Source organism: Haematobia irritans, chromosome 3 (genome assembly GCF_050003625.1).
Source record: "Haematobia irritans isolate KBUSLIRL chromosome 3, ASM5000362v1, whole genome shotgun sequence".
NCBI lineage: Eukaryota > Metazoa > Arthropoda > Insecta > Diptera > Muscidae > Haematobia > Haematobia irritans.
The window spans coordinates 20,260,878-20,282,073 of NC_134399.1; the positions used below are offsets into that span (position 1 = coordinate 20,260,878).

General features: G+C 32.9%; 2 protein-coding genes across 2 annotated transcripts; both read left to right on the forward strand.

The window, feature by feature from the left end:
• The first annotated feature begins 2,953 nt into the window (after positions 1 to 2,953).
• On the forward strand, positions 2,954 to 9,377 carry LOC142229210 (angiopoietin-related protein 6-like). The gene is made up of 5 exons (XM_075299750.1): positions 2,954 to 3,059; positions 8,245 to 8,321; positions 8,397 to 8,417; positions 8,669 to 9,064; positions 9,174 to 9,377. Exons 1-5 carry the CDS (start codon positions 2,985 to 2,987, stop codon positions 9,292 to 9,294), a joined length of 690 nt encoding a protein of 229 aa, XP_075155865.1. The 5' UTR covers positions 2,954 to 2,984; the 3' UTR covers positions 9,295 to 9,377.
• A 7,772-nt stretch (positions 9,378 to 17,149) lies between these two features.
• Positions 17,150 to 20,942, forward strand: LOC142230785 (fibrinogen C domain-containing protein 1-A-like). Its single transcript, XM_075301412.1, has 3 exons — positions 17,150 to 17,233; positions 17,305 to 17,789; positions 20,810 to 20,942. Exons 1-3 carry the CDS (start codon positions 17,150 to 17,152, stop codon positions 20,940 to 20,942), a joined length of 702 nt encoding a protein of 233 aa, XP_075157527.1.
• Positions 20,943 to 21,196: the final 254 nt, after the last annotated feature.

The window sequence follows — 21,196 nt, forward strand, 5'->3', positions numbered from 1 at the left end:
CTGTGCAACACCTGCTCTACAGTGTTTGGTATCAAATGAAAACTCTTGATGAGTACTATAAATGCAAGTGGTTTTTATTTTCGAAAGTTTCCCAAAAAAAATTGTTTTAAGCAAAAGTAAAATTAATTTGCGAAATTTTAGAAAATATCGCACCAGCGCCCACTGTGCAAAACCTGCTCTAGATTTTTTGGTATCAAATGAATGCTCTTGACAAGTACTATATTATTTTCTAAAACATCCCAGAAATGTAGGTTTTTGTTAATTTTTTTTAAATTTAATCGCCACAATTTGAAATAAAACTGAAATGCAGTTTTATTTCAAATTGTGGCGATTAAATTTAAAAAAAATTAACAAAAACCTACATTTCTGGGATGTTTTAGAAAATTAAAACTACTTGCATTTGTAGTACTCGTCAAGAGCTTTCATTTGATACCAAAAAATCTAGAGCAGGTTTTGCACAGTGGGCACGGGTGTCCTATATTGTAACTTCGTGCAAACTAAGTTTCTTTTTGATAAAAATCGATATTTCTGTGATGCTTTCGAATATAACAACCACTTTAATTTATAGTACTCATCAAGAGCTTTCATTTGATACCAAAAAATCTAGAGCAGGTATTGCACAGTGGGCGTAGTTTAACTTTATTTCAAGTTGGACAAACTGACTTTTAAAATATAGCTGCAAAACTAACATTTATGGGACGCTTTCAAACATGACAACCACTTGCATTTATAGTACTTGTCAAGATCTTTCGTTTAATACCAAAATATTTTGCGCAAATATGTTGGAAAGTGCTGAATTTCATTAAATATTTTATCTCCCCAAATTGTAATTAACCCATTAGGTACGCAGGCAAAAACTACCTGGTTTGTGTCTCGACTAGTTAAATTTACAATTTATCTTCACGTACATCTATGGATATGGACTAAGATGTGCATGGTTATTACAGACTATATACTTACACCTGGATTTTGCTTCTCTAAGAGGCTCCGGAGGTCAACTCTGGGAATCGGTTTATATGGTGCTATATATAATTCTGAACCGCTATGGACCAATTTTTACATGATTGTTAGAGACCATATACTAACACCATGTACCAAGTTTTGATCGGATCGGATGAATATTGCTCCTCCAAGAGGCACCGCAGGTGAAATAATTATGGACCGATATGAACCAATTTTTGCGTGATTGTGAGAGACCATATACTAACGCCACGTACCGAATTTCAACCGGATCGGATGAAATTTGCTTCTAAGAGGCTCCGCAAGCCAAATCTCGGGATCGGTTTATATGGGGGCTATACGTAAAAGTGATCCAATATGGCCCATTTACAATACCATCCGACTTACATCAATAGCAACTACTTATGCCCAGTTTCAAGTCAATAGCTAATTTCGTTCGGAAGTTAGCGTGATTTCAACAGACGGACGGATGGACATGCTTAAATCGGCTCAGAATTTCAGCACGACCCAGAATATATATGCTTTATGGGGTTTTAGATCAATATTTCGATGTGTTACAAACGGAATGGCAAAGTTCCGTTTCCGTTCCCATCCTATGGTGGAGAGTATAAAAATATTGACCTAATATGATAGATTATGCGGCCTAAGTGTTAGAAAAGCAAATTTCCCAATATTAGGGACAGATTTCTTTAAACTAAAACAATTTTAAATTAAATTTAAATTTTAAAGTTTACAGGATGGCTGATATGTATTGCAATAAACATCTGACATATTTATTCCAGTGACAGACAAAATTGTCTACAGAAATAAAATTTTGACACAATTCTATGGAAATAAAATTTTGACAAAAATTTTTATGGAAATAAATTTTTACAAAATTTTCAAATAGAAATAACATTTTGACAAAATCTTCTATAGTGGAAAAAATTTTGACAAAATCTTCTATAGTAGAAAAAATTTTGACAAAATTTTCTATGGAATAAAATTTTGACAAAAATTTTTATGGAAATAAATTTTTATAAAATTTTCAAATAGAAATAAAATTTTGACAAAATCTTCTATAGTGGAAAAAATTTTGACAAAATCTTCTATAGTAGAAAAAATTTTGACAAAATTTTCTACTGAAATAAAATTTTGACAAAATTTTCTATAGAAATAAAATGTTGACAAAATTTTCTATAGAATTAAAATGTTGACAAAATATTTATATAGAAATAAACTCTTGCCAAGATTTTCAATAGAAATAAAATGTTTACCACATTTTCTACAGAACTAAAATTTTAACAAAATTTTTATATAAAAATAAAATTTTGCCAAAATTTTCTATAGAAATAAAATTTTGACAACCATTTTAATAGAAATAAAATTTTTCAATATTATTTTTATTTTGTTTGGTAATTTTTTGGTAAAATGTTCTCCAAATTTTGGTATATATTATATGAACATGTCCCCAGATTTGACTCCTGGACCCTCATGGAGGAACAAATTTCATCCGATCCAGTTGAAATTTGCTACACGATGTCTATACTCTTCAAACAAGTAGATCAAAAACCAAATGGTACGTTTTAGTAAAAACATAAAATATCCATAATTTGTTGCTGGGTTAAATCAACTCACCTGAAAAACTATAACATTCAACCCAATATACTAGCCCATTTTTTTGCACATATTACGACTTATCTTTTTGGCAAATGCTTATCGTACGATATTTCATATGCTGTTTCGTTTAACATAAATTATTAAAATATCCGCAAATAAATTACTATTAAACATTGGCATATAAATCTTTCTTCATAATACAATTACTAACGATTTCCAACGAAAGTACTTGAACTTAGTGATAAAATTCATTCTCGAAAATTTCCCAAAAACGAAGAGTGTTTCTTTGAAATCTTATCAAATCGAAATTCAATCAATAATCAATATATATTTATCTTCTTATATAGGTTTCTTTTTAATTTAAATTTAATTATTAAACCACTCCTAAAGAAATCTTTAAAGTGATTGGAACATTTCACGGGCAAATGAAGGTGTCTTTATTCATTTTGGTGTTGTACGTGGGGAGTGCTCTTAGTGCACCAGAAACTAAGGACAGATATGTAAGTACAATTTAGAAACAGTGTAAAATGTGTGGTCTCCCTACAGGGGAGACCAAAACCCAGAATTGTTTCGATGATGTATCCAGAAGTAATTTGATCTACAAACAACAAAATTCATTAAAATTGAGCCAACGATACTTTTCAGTAATCGACACATGATCGACAGCGCTAGCTCGGTAGCAGCCAATATGTTTAAAGACTATAGATGCAACATGACATTAAGGGAATCTGTACTTAACGCAAACCACTCCACTTTTGTAGCTAAAGTCCCAACTTTTTCGCTATTGGTTTTCTTATCCCTTCAGGAATAGCTCACAATCCAGCTTCCTGTCAAAACAACTTCGCAGTATTTTACATATTCACTAAAGGGAATTTCTTTGCCGCATAAGCGGATGGACAAATCTGTGAGAAACTTGTGTCTCTTGTATTACATAACTGCAATAGTCTCAAAGTTGCATATTCTTAGGCATTTATAGTAGGTAGGCATTGTGAACTGCTCAGCTATTTCATTAAGAGATAAATCGCCTAAGGAAAGGAATTTCACTTTGAGAATTTTGTATGGCCGTTATCGCGTTGACGAATTCGAAGGATTTTATTGCAGGTTGACTATCTGAGCCACAGCGATAGTTCAATAACAACCTATAGATGCAACATGGCGTTACGGAAATCAGCGACTGAAATAGGGAAACCCGACATTCACTTAACTTTTCCTAAAATCACCCGGCAGCAGGAGTGGTGGTAAATAAAGAGTTTGTTATTTCTGTTCCCACTTTTTCGCTATTGGCTTTTTATACCCACTAACATAGAATGGTGATGGGGGTATAATAATGGTTGCGACAGTCGGTAGAATTCTACCAAAACTGGTAGATTTTGTACTGTTTGGTACATTGGTAGCATTCTAGAAATAAAACTTTGACAACATTTTCTATAGAAATGAAAGTTTGACAAAATTTTCTATAGGAAAAAAAATTTTGACAACATTTTATAAAAATGTAAAATTTTGACAAAATATTCTAAAGATATAAAATGTTGAGCAAATGTTCTATAGAAATCAAATGTTGACCAAATATTATAAAGAAATAAAATTTTGACCGAATTTTCTATAGAAATAAAATTTTTACCAAATTTTCTATAGAAATAAAATTTTGTCAAAATTTTCTATATAAATAAAATTTTGACAACATTTTCTATGGAAATAAAATTTTGACAAAATTTTCTATTGAAATAAAATTTTGACAAAATTTTCTATTGAAATAAAATTTTGACAAAATTTTCTAAAAATTTAAAATTTTGACAAAATATTCTAAAGTTATAAAATTTTGACCAAATTTTCTATAGAAAAAAAATTTTGTCAAAATTTTCTATAGAAATAAAATTTTGACAACATTTTCTATAGAAATAAAATTTTGACAAAATTTTCTAAACATGTCAAATTTTAACAAAATATTCTAAAGATATAAAATTTTGACCACATATTCTATAGAAATAAAATTTTGGCCGAATTTTCTATAGAAATAAAATTTGGACCAAATTTTCTATAGAAATAAAATTTTGACAAAATTTTCTATAGAAATAAAATGTTGACAACATTTTCTATAGAAATGATGTGATGACAAAATTTTCTATAGAAATAAAATGTTGATAAAATTTTCTATAGAAATAAAATGTTGACAACATTTTCTATAGAAATAAAATTTTGTCAAAATTTTCTATAGAAATAAAATTTTGTCAAAATTTCCTATAGAAATAAAATTTTGTCAAAATTTTCTATCGAAAAAAAATTGAGATAATTTTCTATATAAATAAAATTTTGACAAAATTTTGTATAGAAATAAAATTTTGACAAAATTTTCTATAGAAATAATTTTGAGGAAATTTGCTATAGAAATAATTTTGAGAAAATTTTCTATAGAAATAAAATATTGACAAAATGTTCTATACAAATAAAATTTTTACAAAATTTTCTGTAGAAATAAAACTTTGCCAAAATTTTCTATAAAAATAATAGTTTGACAATATTTTCTATAGTAATAAAATTTTGACAAAATTTTCTATAGAAATAAAATTTGGCCAAAATTTTCTATAGAAATTAAATTTTGACAACATTTTGTATAGGAATACAATTTTGTCAAAATTTTCTATAGAAATAAAATTTTGACAAAATTTTCTATAGATATAAAGTTTTGACAAAATTTTCTATAGAAATAAAATTTTGACAAAATTTTCTATAGAAATTTTTTTTGACAAAATTTTCTATAGAAATAAAATTTTGACAAAATTTTTTATAGAAATAAAATTTTGACAAAATTTTCTATAGAAATAAAATTTTGACAACATTTTTTATAGGAATAATTTTGAGGAAAATTGCTATAGAAATAATTTTGAGAAAATTTTCTATAAAAATAAAATTTTAACAAAATGTTCTATACAAATAAAATTTTGCTAAAATTTTTTATAGAAAAAAATTAGAAACAAAATTTTGACACAATTTTCTATAGAAATAAAATATTGACAAAATTTTCTATAGAAATAAAATTTGGACAAAATTTTCTATAGAAATTAAATTTTGACAACATTTTGTATAGGAATAAAATTTTGTCAAAATTTTCTATATATATAAAGTTTTGACAAAATTTTCTATAGAAATAAATTTGAGAAAATTTTCTATAGAAATAAAATATTGACAAAATTTTCTATAGATATACATTTTTATGATTTTTATCTCATAATCTCGGCTGTAGGTCTATAAATTAAAGTCGAAATTGTTGGTTTCTAGTTTTTTATTTTCCGATATTTCGGTTGACTTCGTCAGACCGTTTTCAAGGCTACAAATTACAAAATTAAACAAAAGTTAATTACAAAATTCACAAATTAAAGTTAAACTATTGTCATTTACATTTTATCCGATGTCTTGTTACTTCGCTGTCTGGTTTTCTACTGGTGATCACTTTCTCCTGTGTTTTTGTATACATTTTTGACAACATTTTGTATAGGAATAAAATTTTGTCAAAATTTTCTATAGAAATAAAATTTTGTCAAAATTTTCTATAGAAATAAAATTTTGACAAAATTTTCTATAGATATAAAGTTTTGACAAAATTTTCTATAGATATAGTTTTGACAAAATTTTCTATAGAAATAAAATTTGGACAAAATTTTCTATAGAAATAAAACTTGGACAAAATTTTCTATAGAAATAAAATTTTGACAAAATTTTCTACAGAAATAAAATTTTGACAAAATTTTCTATAGAAATAAAATTTTGACATAATTTGTATATAGAAATAAGATTTTGACAAAATTTTCCATAGATATAAAATTTTGACAAAATTTTCTACAGAAATAAAATGTTGACAAAAGTTTCTATAGAAATAATTTTGAGAAAATTTTCTATAGAAATAAAATATTGACAAAATGTTCTATACAACTAAAATTTTGTCAAAATTTTCTATAGAAATAAAATTTTGACAAAATTTTCTATAGAAATAATTTTGAGAAAATTTTCTATAGAAATAAAATATTGACAAAATGTTCTAAACAAATATATTTTTGACAAAATTTTCTATAGAAATAAAATTTAGACAAAATTTTCTATAGATATAAAGTTTTGACAAAATTTTCTATAGAAATAACATATTTACAAAATTTTCCTTAGAAATTAAATTTTGACAAAATTTTCTATAGAAATAAAATTTTGACAAAACTTTCTATAGGAATAAAATTTTGACAAAATATTCTATAGATATAAATTTTGACAAAATTTTCTATAGAGAAAAAAATTAGAAAAATTTTCTATAAAAATAAAATTTTGACAAATTTTTCCATTAAAATAAGATTTTGACAAAATTTTCAATAGATATAAGATTTTGACAAAATTTTCTATACAAATGCAATTTTGACAAAAATTTTTTCTACAGAAATAAAATTTTGACAAAATTTTTTTCTACAGAAATAAAATTTTTACAAAATTTTCTATAGAAATATAATTTTGACAAAATTTTCTATAAAAATAAATAATTTTGTTCGAATTTGATTTTTATCAGTCCATACATATAGCAATATTTAATGGATGGTGTACAACCGGATGTTCCCCGGTTTAATTCCGCTATCAATTCTAAAAAATAAGATTTATAATAACCCAGTAAAAACTCTCATTACCCGGTAATCTTGTAGGTGAGCCTATTTAAAAATTAATAACCACTTATTAATTGGCATCGCTTCGGATTACATTTACATACGCATGTCCTAGAAGGAAAGTACTACTCCCCAGGCATACTTTCGGCCATAAAATAAGTAGTGCATTTAAAGCATATAATCACCTAATATGTAATGACTTATTCGTAGATACACCAAAGCTTGCAAAATAGCCACTTATTGTCTCAGGCAACCAAATCTCGAAAATATTGATTTCTATCGCCGATTACAATGGATCAAAATATGGCGAGTGATGCTGTAATAGAGGAACTACTTGAATAGAAACGAATATTGTATAAATAAACAAAAAATCTAATAAATAATCTAAATAAGATGCAAATTAATTTCACACTTAAAATAGAAATAAATGTATGTTGTTTAAGGGAGTTGGATTCGTGAATTACGTTATAATATATCCAATAGCCAAATCACATAAGGTTCAAAATCTACTAAAAGTGGATTTTAAGTCTCTTTTTTATAAGACAAATGGCATTTGAAATTTATTTTAAGCGCATTTTGGAAGTGTAATGTGAATGAGGTATAAGAAAGCATTTATTTATAACATAATATGACAATGTCATTAAACACAATTATTATGAAATATTTGTAATAAAAATTTCTTAACGGAACAATTTTCAGAATTACCGTTACATTACATATTCTTTTTGATTTTTTATGTAAGTGCTCGATTATGTGAATAATTATACCTAATGGTACCATCATTTATTCTATTTTATTAATTCGTTAACTACAAGTGCATAAAATTTGAGAATAACAATTCGAAAATTACCGAGAAGTATTTATTTTTGTCATTACAAGTTAGTCATTATAACTCGCCGCAAAGTAATGCAACGTGTAATGACAGCTTTACTCCTGGTAATGTCAATTGTAATGAGATGTGGTTACCTAGTTTTTGCTGGGAACTGTGAAATTTTCTTCTGCATTCTTTATATTAAAAAGGAAACTTTTTTAATTTGTTTTTCCTAATTAGGGCCATGACGACTTGGGATATATCTCTGTGAGGGAAAACAACATTACAGTTCACAGCCTGGATGTTATCGAAAAAAGGTTTGTAGAAGAAAATATTTTAGTTGTATTTTCACATTTTATTTAATAAAAAACACTTTCCATTCAATATTTCAGATCGGATGAAAACTGTCAAAGGTGTGTAGAATTCTAGTATATAATGTTTGTATTTAAAATTCTGGGAACGGACTTGCAAACTCGAATATAGAGATAAACGAGTCTCCGCAAATCGCTCTATTGTTATTTTTAAATTAAATTAAATAAATTACAACTACATTAATTACATTAAATTGAAGTAAGATGATAATTAAAGCTTTCTTCTTTGAGATTGTATAAAAATCCGTCCTATGTTTACTTGTTTTCAATTATCTTCTTTATCTTCTCTTCAGCAATCCTTGGATCACCATTCTCAGGCGTCAAGATGGTTTGCTTAACTTCCATCGCTCATGGGACGAATATAAGGAAGGATTTGGAGATCCTTCCAGTGGTGAATTCTTTATCGGTTTACAAACTATCTATGAGATGACCACAAAGACTGCCTATGAACTTTTAATTGAATTGGAAGATTGGGACAATGAGGGCCGTTATGCTTTCTACGATCATTTCAAAATCGGCCGAGAAGAAGAGAGTTATCACATAAGAGTGGTGGGTACATATAGAGGAGATGCTGGCGATGCTTTGACACGTCATACGGGAAGGGATTTTGCAACATACGATCGTGATCGTGAAGGACTCGCTAACAAATATAAAGGTGGATGGTGGTTTGATTATGGTGGCTACGATAGGCAAGTAAAGCTCTATGGATGTGAATCATGGTTATGGGCGGATTAATACCTATTATTATTTCTATTAATACCCATTATTATTTCTATTATTTCTCTATTTCTCTTACAGCCATTTGTTTGGTTCCTATAAAACAGATGATGTTTACCAAGCTGGCGTTAGTTGGGATAAGTGGAGAAGAGGTTATTCTATGAAATCAGCCGAAATGAAATTACGCAAGAAAATTGTATAAATTCCTTTTCCAGTGTTGGCATATGCCATCATCAGCAATTTCCATATAAAAAAAATTAAATAAATATCATGCAAAAAAAGCAATTGATTAAAATAAGTTTATACAATCGAAAGTTCGGCCAAATCTTATGTGCAAAGTTCTATTAAAGACAATCGGTTTGTGGTAGCAAGTGCCGATGGCTAGTTATCTTATAATTGTTATACCCTTCACCACTACTGTGGTTCAGGGTACACAGTGAAACCTCTGAAAGGTGGACACCCACGGTCACCTATATTTTGTCCACATTTGAGGTGTTCAGTCATGAACGGTTTATTTGAATGTGTTAATATAGCAAACGTCCCCAGAAAACTGTCAACTTTTGGGGAGTGTCCGGTTTTCGAAGTGTCCAAGTTTGAGAAGTTTCACTTTAATAAGTTTATGCATTTGAATATAACGCTAAGAAGGAACAGTCTTAGACCCATCGTTTAGTAAAGCGATCGTTGTAGAATTAAATTCTGAGTCAATTTAGCGATGTCCGTCTGTCTGTCCTTCTGTCTGTATATATCACCGATGTGATCATAATTGACGATCACATCGGTCTTATTCGGTTGCAATATGTGCCAAATGTAAATCCGTTAATATTTCGATATATCTCCCATATATATGTACGCTTGATTTGGGCATATTTTAAAGGGTGGTTAAAATTTCAAGGGCCGATGTTGATTTTGAATAAAACACAAACTATTTAGGAAATTATTGTAATTTTATTTTATTATGATATATTGGTATTACTCAATTATGCATGGAACAAAATATCGGCCAATTGGGCGCCGCAACCTCTGTGGCACACCTTCATCCGATGGTCCAAATTTTCGATGACGCTGAGGCATAATGGAGGTTCTATGGCGTTAATGTGCCGAATTATCTCATCCTTTAGCTCTTGAATTGTTGCTGGCTTATCGACGTATACATTTTCTTTCAAATAACCCCAAAGAAAAAAGTCCAACGGTGTCAAATCACATGATCTTGGCGGCCAATTGACATCGCCATTACGTGAGATAACACGGCCATTGAATTTGTTGCGCAAAAGAGCCATTGTTTCGTTAGCTGTGTGGCAAGTGGCACCGTCCTGCTGAAAGCACATATCGTCCACATCCATATCTTCCAATTCGGGCCATAAAAAGTTTGTTATCATCTCACGATAGCGAACACCATTCACAGTAACTGCCTGACCGCCCTTATTTTGGAAAAAATACGGCCCGATGATGCCGCCAGCCCATAAACCGCACCACACAGTCACTCTTTGTGGGTGTATTGGTTTTTCGACAATCACTCTTGGATTCTCATTCGCCCAAATGCGGCAATTCTGTTTATTGACGAATGCACTGAGGTGAAAATGTGCCTCATCACTGAAGATGATTTTCTTCGAAAATTGATCATCCACTGTTGCCATTTCTTGGAACCATTTAACACGTTGTTGGATTGTGTATCTCTCCATGGTTCAAATTGATTAAGTCTGAAATAGAGAAATGTCAAATAAAAACAAGTATATACAGCAGTAAGTTCGGCCGGGCCGAATCTTAAATACCCACTACCATGAACCAAATATTAGGGTTTCCTTTTAAATTTCAGGAGGGCTTGAGAACTTGAGGACACTTCCCGAAAATAAATTTAAAGATTTCACCTATGAGGGCTATGTCAGATTCTGGATTTATAAGAACCATTTTTGTTTGAGTTTTAGAGGAATCATTAACATCTCTTGTAAGTGTGCAAGAAAATTATAAAATAACGTCTTGATTTGAAATCTTAAATCTGTAGAAGTAAAATCTGGAAATTTTTCATTGAGTTTCAAGCAATTTTCATGATCAGTGCGCCTTCTACACCCTCAAGAAGTGAAGTCGGTCTATATGGAGGCATTACCAAATGGACCGATAAAAACTTAATCCGATACACGTTTTTGTGAGCCTAAAATACCAGAATATTTACAATTTCAGGCAAATCAGATAAAAACTACGGTTTCTAGAAACCCAAGGAGTTAAATCGGGAGATCGTTCTTATGGGGGCTATACTAAAATATGGACCGATACGCACCGTTTTCGGAACACCACTTTATGACCCGAAAATACCTCTAGATTTCCAATTTCAGGCAAATAGGATGAAAACTTCGGATTCTAGAAGCCCAAGAAGTAAAATCGGGCAATCGGTCTATATGGGGGCTATACCAAAATATGGACCGATACTCACCATTTTCGGCACACCTCTCTATGGTCCTAAAATACCTCTAGATTTCCAATTTCAGACAAATTGGATAAAAACTACGGTTTCTATAAGCACAAGACCCCAAATCGGGAGGTCGTTTTATACGGGAACCATACCAAAACATGGACCGATACCCACAATTTTTGGCACACATATTTGTGGTCCTACAATACCTCTAGATTTCCAATTTCAGGTAAATTGAATAAAAACTGCGGTTTCTATAAGCCCAAGAAATAAAATCGGGAGATCGGTCTATATGGGGGCTATACCAAAACATGGACCGATACTCACCATTATTGGCACACCTCTTTATGGTCATAAAATACCTCTAGATTTCAAATTTCACGCAAATTAGTTAAAAACTACGATTTCTATAAGTCCAAGACCCCAAATCGGGAGGTTGGTTTATATGGGGACTATATCAAAACCTGGACCGATATAGTCCATCTTCGAACTTGACCTGCCTGCAGACAAAAGACGAGTTTTTGAAAAATTTCAGCACGATTGCTTCATTATTGAAGACTGTAGCGTGATTACAACAGACAGACAGACAGACAGACGGACATCGTTATATCGTCTTAGAATTTCTCCCTGATCAAGAATATATATACTTTATATAGTCGGAAATCGATATTTCGATGTGTTACAAACGGAATGACAAACTTATTATACCCCCGTCACCATTCTATGGTGGTGGGTATAACAAGTATATACGGCCGTAAGTTCGGCCAGGCCGAATCTTATGTACCCTCCACCATGGATTGCGTAGAAACTTCTACGAAAGACTGTCATCCACAATCGAATTACTTGGGTTGTGGTATCTTAGTCCATGAGTTAGTCCATACGTGGTATATATTAGTCCATACGTGGTATATATTAGACAAAAAAGTTATGTATAGGTAAGTCTACAAATAATTACGAATCGATATGGACTTTTTCCACGATACGTTGAGAACCAGAATTGAAATATGGGGGTCGCTTATATGGGGGCTATATAGAATTATGAACTTGATATGGACCAATTTTTGTGTGATTGGGGATCGATTTATCTGAGGGATATATATAACTATAAACCGATATGGACCTAGTTAGGCATGGTTGTTAACGGCCATATACTAGCACAATGTACCAAATTTCAACTGACTCGGATGAAATTTGCTCCTCCAAGAGGCACCAAAAACAAGTCTCGGGATCGGTTTATATGGGGGCTATATATGATTATGGACTGATATGGACCACTTTTTGCATGGTTGTTAGAGACCATATACCAAAACCATGTAACAAATTTCAACCAGATCGGATGAATTTTGCTTCTCCAAAAGGCACCAGAGGTCAAGTCTGGAGATCGGTTTATATGGAGGCTATATATAATTATGGACTGATATGAACCAATTCCTGCATGGTCGGTGGATACCATATACTAACATCACGTACCAAATTTAAACCGAATCGGATGAATTTTCCTCTTCCAAGGGGCTCCGGAGGTCAAATCTGGGGATCGGTTTATATGGGGCCTATATATAATTATTGACCGATTTCGACCAATTTTCGCATGGGTATTTGAGGCCATATATTAATAACACGTACCAAAATTCAACTGAATCAGATGAATTTTGGTCTTCCAAGAGGCTCCGGAGGACAAATCTGGTGATCGGTTTATATGGTGGCTATATATAATTATGGACCGATGTGGACCAATTTTTGCATAGTTGTTAGAGACCATATACTAACACCATCTACCAAATTTCAGTCGGATCGGATGAAATTTAATTCTCTTAGAGGCTCCGCAAGCCAAATCGGGGGATCGGTTTATATGATGGCTATATATAATTATGGACCAATTTTTGCATGGTTGTTAGAGACCATATACTAACACCATGTACCAAATTTCAGCCGGATCGGATGTAATTTGCTTCTCTTACAGCAATCGCAAGCCAAATTTGGGGGTCCGTTTATATGGGGGCTATATATAATTATGGACCGATATGGACCAATTTTTGCGTGGTTGTTAGAGACCATATACTAACACCACGTACCAAATTTCAACCGGATCGGATGAAGTTTGCTCCTCTAAGAGGCTCCGGAGTTCAAATCTGGGGATCGGTTTATATGGGGGATATATAAAATTATGGACCGATGTGGACCAATTTTTGCATGGTTGTTAGAGACCATATACTACTACCATGTACCAAATTTCAGCCGGATCGGATGAAATTTACTTCTCTTAGAGGCTCCGCAAGCCAAATCGGGGGTTCGGTTTATATGGGGGCTATATATAATTATGGACCACTATGGACCAATTTTTGCATGGTTGTTAGAGACCATATACTAACACCATGTAGCAAATTTCAGCCGAATCGGATGTAATTTGCTTCTCTTACAGCAATCGCAAGCCAAATTTGGGGGTCCGTTTATATGGGGGCTATACGTAAAAGTGGACCGATATGGCCCATTTGCAATACCATCTGACCTACATCAATAACAACTACGTGTGCCAAGTTTCAAGTCATTAGCTTGTTTCGTTCGGAAGTTAGCGTGATTTCAACAGACGGACGGACGGACATGCTCACATCGACTCAGAATTTCACCACGACCCAGAATATATATACTTTATGGGGTCTTAGAGCAATATTTCGATGTGTTACAAACGGAATGACAAAGATAATATACCCCCCATCCTATGGTGGAGGGTACAAAAACTTGGCGTTTAGGCATGGTTCACATTTAACATCGGCCCTTAAAATTTAACCACCCTTTATACCCATTTTCAACGGGATTCTAGTCTAATTGACTTGACATTTTACACAGATAATAGTTTTAACATTCAATTTAGAGGTGTGCACGTGACACGAAATTATCGTGACTCAAGAAAATTTTCGTGACTCACGCGTGAGTCACGCTCATCGCAACGGCGTGAGTGTCCGTGATTAACAATCCCAAACGTCGTGCGTGAGCGTGAGTCACGAAAATATTATCTTCGTGAGTGTGCGTGAGTAAAGATTTACGCTCACTAACAAAACGCTCAAGAGTTAAATTCGCTTACAATTTTAGTGACACCTTGGATGTGGAGAGTGTAATAACGCTCTCGATTTTAATAATGCTCATGTTTCAGACACGTCGCTAAGGCAAACTACTCAAAAAATTGTTCGTGAGTCACGTTATGTTTCGTGAGTCGCGGTATTTTTCGTGAGTCACGACATTTTCGTGCGTGAGTGTGCGTGAGTACAAATTTTCGTTTCGTGAGTGTGCGTGAGCGTGAGCGTGACTCCTACAAAACAATATCGTGCGTGAGTGTGCGTGAGTACGATTTCTCCGTCATAAGTGTGCGTGAGTAAACTATTACTCACGTACACATCTCTAATTCAATTGCAGTAATAGTTTCTCCATATTTTAGTCATATTCTACACACTGTAATGACAGAGTTTCCGCAAAATCGGTGACCGCTGAGCCGCTGGGGCACCGCCAGAACATGGCTCAACCGTCTGATTTCCAGGAAAATCTGTGTCCAATAGTACCTCCAGCGTCTTCTCACTAGACGTTGTCCAATTGCGCTCCGGTGTTTTAATGAAACCTGGAGCAGAGTTAGTGGATGGTAGTACTTTCCGTAGTCTGGAAGCCTCGGACGTATTCTCAATACTGCTGTAGTAATCATTCCAAGAGTTATGCTGAGCCTTTCTCAGTTCTCGCTTGTATCCTCTCAGTTTCATCCCATTCCTCCGGAGCGGTAGTGTACTTTGCTTTGTTAAAGAGCCTTCTGCAGAATTTCCTCATATTAGTTAACTCTGTAGACCACAGATTTTCCACGTTGGCTTTCCTCTAGGGTATGCAGCTTTCAGTGAGTTGTTAAAGGCCTTTGAAATCCGCCCCACAGTCTGTTCGATATCCTGCACATTATCCCACCTCAGTAATGCTGGTGACATTTCTGAGTGTTTCAAAAAAGAAGGTATCTTATCATTGAGTTTAACATAGAATCGGGCAGCACTCAGTGATAAGAGAGAAATTCACCACTGTGGTATCACAATGGATTGAATAGTCTAAGTGAGCCTGAAATATCGGGATGCCACTATACCTAACCTAACCATCCTGCAAAGTGCTTATATTTTTCTCTGGTATTTCCGGTATCATCATATTGGAAATATGCCTATACCTATTCCAATCAGCTTTCCTCACATTTGGCTGAAATATGGTCATGAAATATGAACTGCTAGTTTGAAACTAATCTATCGATGATCTGAGAAGCTATGTTCCCCCAAAATTTGCCACTCAGATATCTCGTCATTCAGTTCCGGAGAGGCCAAGGTGACGTCCAAGACCTCTTGCCAGTTCTTGGTAACGAAGATCGGTACATCTCCCTTATTGCAAATAACTGTGTACATACACGCAAAAAATAATTCTTTCCTCCCAAACGAAATTTTAGACAAACAAAGTTGGTTTCTTATTTGCTTTTCGCTGTAAGGAAGTGTATTTGGAAGAAAAGTATATACTTTTTGTGATAAACATTTATTCTTTTCCAGGATGTAACAACAATTTCATGTAGACTAACTAAAAAAAAATTTTTTTCTTGCTAATTGCATTTTCCCTGACATCTTTCTCACATCCACGAGTTTTTTTAGTTCTTAACACCTTTTCCTGTAATACCAACAATGTAGAAGAAATTATACGAATTTATAAATTTGTAAAATTTTTTTACCTTTCGCCTGGACGGAGAATCGAACCGCGGACCATGCACTTTGTAAGCCAACACACTAACTACTGAGCTATGTAGCCGTTATTGTCATCAATAGACAATTACCCGTATAAGTAATATTTATATAGCATAGCTTGCGGCGCCCACGAACCGAATAAACAAAGTTTATTTAACAGAAACAAACATTTAGTTTGGCACCGTGGAGCAGTGGTTGCTACGTCTGACTCTCATGCCAAGGGTCGTGGGTTCGATCCCTGCTTCGACCAAAGTTTTTTTTTTTTTACATACATTCTACACATACATATGTTCGGAAGATTCCGAAAAAAATGTTCAACATTACATTGTACTATATTAAATTTTGAACTGTAAAATGTGTTTTATTAAAGACCAAAAGTCAGAAAAGAACAGTGTTTGATATAAACGAAATGGACTCTGTTGTTGTTTCAAAAATAACTTTTTTTATTAAAAAAATAAAAACTTTGTAACAAACGAATTTTTTTGGTGATAAAAGTTTAAAATTTTCGAAGCAATTCAAAAAACTCTAACAAAAGAAAAACGTTTTCGGTACACGTTTTCCAAACGTTTTTTTTTTCTTTGCGTGTAGTTTAATATTGCCAAAGCCCTATGCATTTCTGATCACATGATAAAAAGCAACAATTTTCAATAAGAGTGAACCTTTCAAGATTCCATTCGATTCACCGAAATTTTCTAAACGACGAAAGGCCCCGACAATATGTCGTTCGTAAAACCGAGCTTCGACTGTAGTTAGAAATAAAGAAATACTTCCAAAATTTTATATAAAATTTTCGATGTATATGTGTAGATTGTATAAGAAAAAGCTTAATCTCTTAATAATCAGTCAAATTATCATCTAAGTCTAAAAGACATTCCATTCAAATAATTCTTTAGTAAGAATTTATTCGTAGAGACATGAAGAGATTTAATTTATTTGTTTTGGCATTATTGGCCGGGTTGATTAGTTGTACTAGTAGTACACCAACTAACGACGAAGAAGTGAGTGGTATCAGTACAAATAAAAACTACGAACAATATAAAATTTTTTAATATAATTTTTACCCTAAAAGCCAGTGCAGTCATTTTTAAAACCTTCGCTATATTTCATTGACCAGTCAGATGAAGACACGTCATTCGATCGCCAAGCATTTTTGGAGAATTTCAATTATTCTGATTGGACCACTATTCAACGCCGACAAGATGGTTCTGTGAATTTTTTTCGTAATTGGACTGACTACAAAAATGGTTTTGGCAATCCTCCAAATGGTGAATTTTTTGTGGGACTACAAAAACTTTATGAAATGACCAGTCAAGAACCCCATGAACTTTTGGTCATATTAAAAGATTGGAATAACAATACCCGGTATGCCATATACGATCATTTTGAAATTGGAAATGAAGATGAGAAATATTCACTCAAGACTTTGGGAAAATATAATGGTGATGCGGGCGATGATTTGGAATATTATAAGAGTCTTGAATTTTCAACACAAGATAATGACAATGATAAAGATGACACATTGAACTGTGCCGATATTATACACTGCACCACTTTGTCTATCTAAATTTTCGATACCATATCACATCCGTCAAATGTGTTGGGGGCTCTATATAAATGTTTGTCCCAAATACATACATTTAAATATCACTCGATCTGGACAGAATTTGATAGACTTCTACAAAATCTATAGACTCAAAATTTAAATCGGCTAGGGTGGAACTAGGGTGGAACACAATGTTAGTAAAAAAGTATGGGAAACATTTAAATCTGAAGCAATTTTAAGGAAACTTCGCAAAAGTTTATTTATGATTTATCGCTCGATATATATGTATTAGGAGTTTAGGAAAATTAGAGTCATTTTTACAACTTTTCGGCTAAGCAGAGGCGATTTTAAAAGGGAAAATGTTGGTATTTTGACCATTTTTGTCGAAATCAGAAAAACATATATATGGGAGCTAAAGGGTGATTCTTTTGAGGTTAGGATTTTCATGCATTAGTATTTGACAGATCACGTGGGATTTCAGACATGGTGTCAAAGAGAAAGATGCTCAGTATGCTTTGACATTTCATCATGAATAGACTTACTAACGAGCAACGCTTGCAAATCATTGAATTTTATTACCAAAATCAGTGTTCGGTTCGAAATGTGTTTATCGACAAATTTTGTTCAGCGATGAGGCTCATTTCTGGTTGAATGGCTACGTAAATAAGCAAAATTGCCGCATTTGGAGTGAAGAGCAACCAGAAGCCGTTCAAGAACTGCCAATGCATCCCGAAAAATACACTGTTTGGTGTGGTTTGTACGCTGGTGGAATCATTGGACCGTATTTTTTCAAAGATGCTGTTGGACGCAACGTTACGGTGAATGGCGATCGCTATCGTTCGATGCTAACAAACTTTTTGTTGCCAAAAATGGAAGAACTGAACTTGGTTGACATGTGGTTTCAACAAGATGGCGCTACATGCCACACAGCTCGCGATTCTATGGCCATTTTGAGGGAAAACTTCGGAGAACAATTCATCTCAAGAAATGGACCGGTAAGTTGGCCACCAAGATCATGCGATTTGACGCCTTTAGACTATTTTTTGTGGGGCTACGTCAAGTCTAAAGTCTACAGAAATAAGCCAGCAACTATTCCAGCTTTGGAAGACAACATTTCCGAAGAAATTCGGGCTATTCCGGCCGAAATGCTCGAAAAAGTTGCCCAAAATTGGACTTTCCGAATGGACCACCTAAGACGCAGCCGCGGTCAACATTTAAATGAAATTATCTTCAAAAAGTAAATGTCATGGACCAATCTAACGTTTCAAATAAAGAACCGATGAGATTTTGCAAATTTTATGCGTTTTTTTTTAAAAAAAGTTATCAAGCTCTTAACAAATCACCCTTTATATCTAAATCTGAACTGATTTCAACCAAATTTGGCACGCATAGCTACAATGCTAATTCTACTCAATGTGCAAAATTTCAACTAAATCGGAGTTAAAAATTGGCCTCTGTGGTCATATGAGTGTAAATCGGGCGAAAGCTATATATGGGAACTATATCTAAATCTGAACTGATTTCAACCAAATTGGTCACGCATAGCTACAATGCTAATTCTACTCCCTGTGCAAAATTTCAACTAAATCGGAGTTAAAAATTGGCCTCTGTGGTCATATGAGTGTAAATCGGGCGAAAGCTATATATGGGAGCTATATATAAACCTGAACCGATTTCAATCAAACTTGGCACACTCAACTGCAATACTAATTGCACTCCTAGTGCAAAATTTCAAGCAAATTGGGCCAAAACTCTGGCTTTTAGGACCATATTAGTCCATATCGGGTGAAAGATATATATGGGAGCTATATCTAAATCTGCACCGATTTCAATCAAATTTTGCACACTTAACTGCAATACTAATTGTACTCCTAGTGCAAAATTTCAAGCACATTGGGCCAAAACTCTGGCTTTTAGGACCATATTAGTCCATATCGGGTGAAAGATATATATGGGAGCTATATCTAAATCTGAACCGATTTCAATCAAATTTTGCACACTTGACTATACGACTAAGTGTTATGTTTGTACAAAATTTCAAGCAAATCGGTATAAAACTCTGTCTGCTGGGCCCATATTAGTCCATATCGGGCGAAATATATATATGGGAGCTATATCTAAATCTGAACCGATTTCTTCCAAAATCAATAGGGTTCTATTCTGACCCAAATTAGGAACATGTGCCAAATTTGAAGGCGATTGGACTTAAATTGCGACCTAGACTTTGATCACATAAATGTGTTCACAGACAGTCGGACGGACGGACAGACGGACATGGTTATATCGACTCAGGGACCCACCCTGAGCATTATTGCCAAAGACACCATGTGTATAAAAATGTATTAGTATAAAAATGTATTGCAAAATTTTCTATAGAAATAAAATTTTTATTTAAATTTTTATAGAAATAAAATTATCAATAGAAATAAAATTTTGAAAAAAATTTTTGTGTAACAAACAAAATTTTGCAAAATTTTCTATAGAACTAAAATTTTGCAAAATATTCTATAGAAAAAAAATTTGACTCAATTTTCTATAGAAATAACATTTTGACAAAATTTTCTATAAAAAACAACTTTACTGTCAATATTCCACATATGTATATGGCCTTAAAATAAATAAAAAAATAATTTCGATTGTTCGAAATATTTCAAATAAATTGATATGGGCATTAAAATGGATCGATCCAACCTGCTAGTCTAACTTTCTAGGAAACATGAAAAGATAACCGTAATTGGAAGTTGATTTTCATTTATAATCATGCTGTACATTGATCGGAAGAATAACGCAATGGAAACTAATTTGCGTAAAAACTTGCTTAGTTACAAAAATGTGAAGTGTTTTAAAAATTTGGTTTAGCCGGAGTCGGAGTCGAGCAAAATTCTTACGACTCCGACTCCAGCAAAATCTTCAGACTCCGACTCCAAGACTCCGACTCCGGCACCACAGCCCTGGTACATACAGAGTTTATCTTTCTTAATATATTTGTTGTATAAAAAAATTTTCTATTTTTTTTTCTTTATTATTTCAGATGTTTGAATGGCCCCTATCTAACGACAAATCATGATGATGATGATGGCGTTACCTGGTCCGAATGGAAGGGTTCCCAATATTCGTTAAAATTTGCAGAAATGAATATACGTCCAAAAACTAAAAAGGAATAAAATATCACATGCCTAACACGAACTTTTATTTATAATACTTCTATTGTAAAATGTATAAATAAAATAATTCCGGTTGAAATTTGGTAAGTGGTGCTAGTATATGGTGTCTAACAACCAAGGAAAAATTGGTCCATATCGGTCCATCGTTATATGTAGGCCCCATATAAACCGATCCACTGATTTGACCTACGGAGGCTCTTAGTGGAGTGGAGGTGTAAGTATATGGTGTCTAATAACCATGCAAAAATTGGTCC

Bases quoted from the DNA above. Each gene is read 5' to 3' on its own strand.
- LOC142229210 (XM_075299750.1), top strand. From the start codon at position 2,985: ATGAAGGTGTCTTTATTCATTTTGGTGTTGTACGTGGGGAGTGCTCTT. The intron at 3,060-8,244 runs GTAAGTACAATT...TTTCCTAATTAG, and splicing joins CAGAAACTAAGGACAGATAT to GGCCATGACGACTTGGGATA. The intron at 9,065-9,173 runs GCAAGTAAAGCT...TTTCTCTTACAG, and splicing joins GATTATGGTGGCTACGATAG to CCATTTGTTTGGTTCCTATA.
- LOC142230785 (XM_075301412.1), top strand. From the start codon at position 17,150: ATGAAGAGATTTAATTTATTTGTTTTGGCATTATTGGCCGGGTTGATT. The intron at 17,234-17,304 runs GTGAGTGGTATC...TTACCCTAAAAG, and splicing joins CACCAACTAACGACGAAGAA to CCAGTGCAGTCATTTTTAAA. The intron at 17,790-20,809 runs GTCTATCTAAAT...TTATTATTTCAG, and splicing joins ATTATACACTGCACCACTTT to ATGTTTGAATGGCCCCTATC.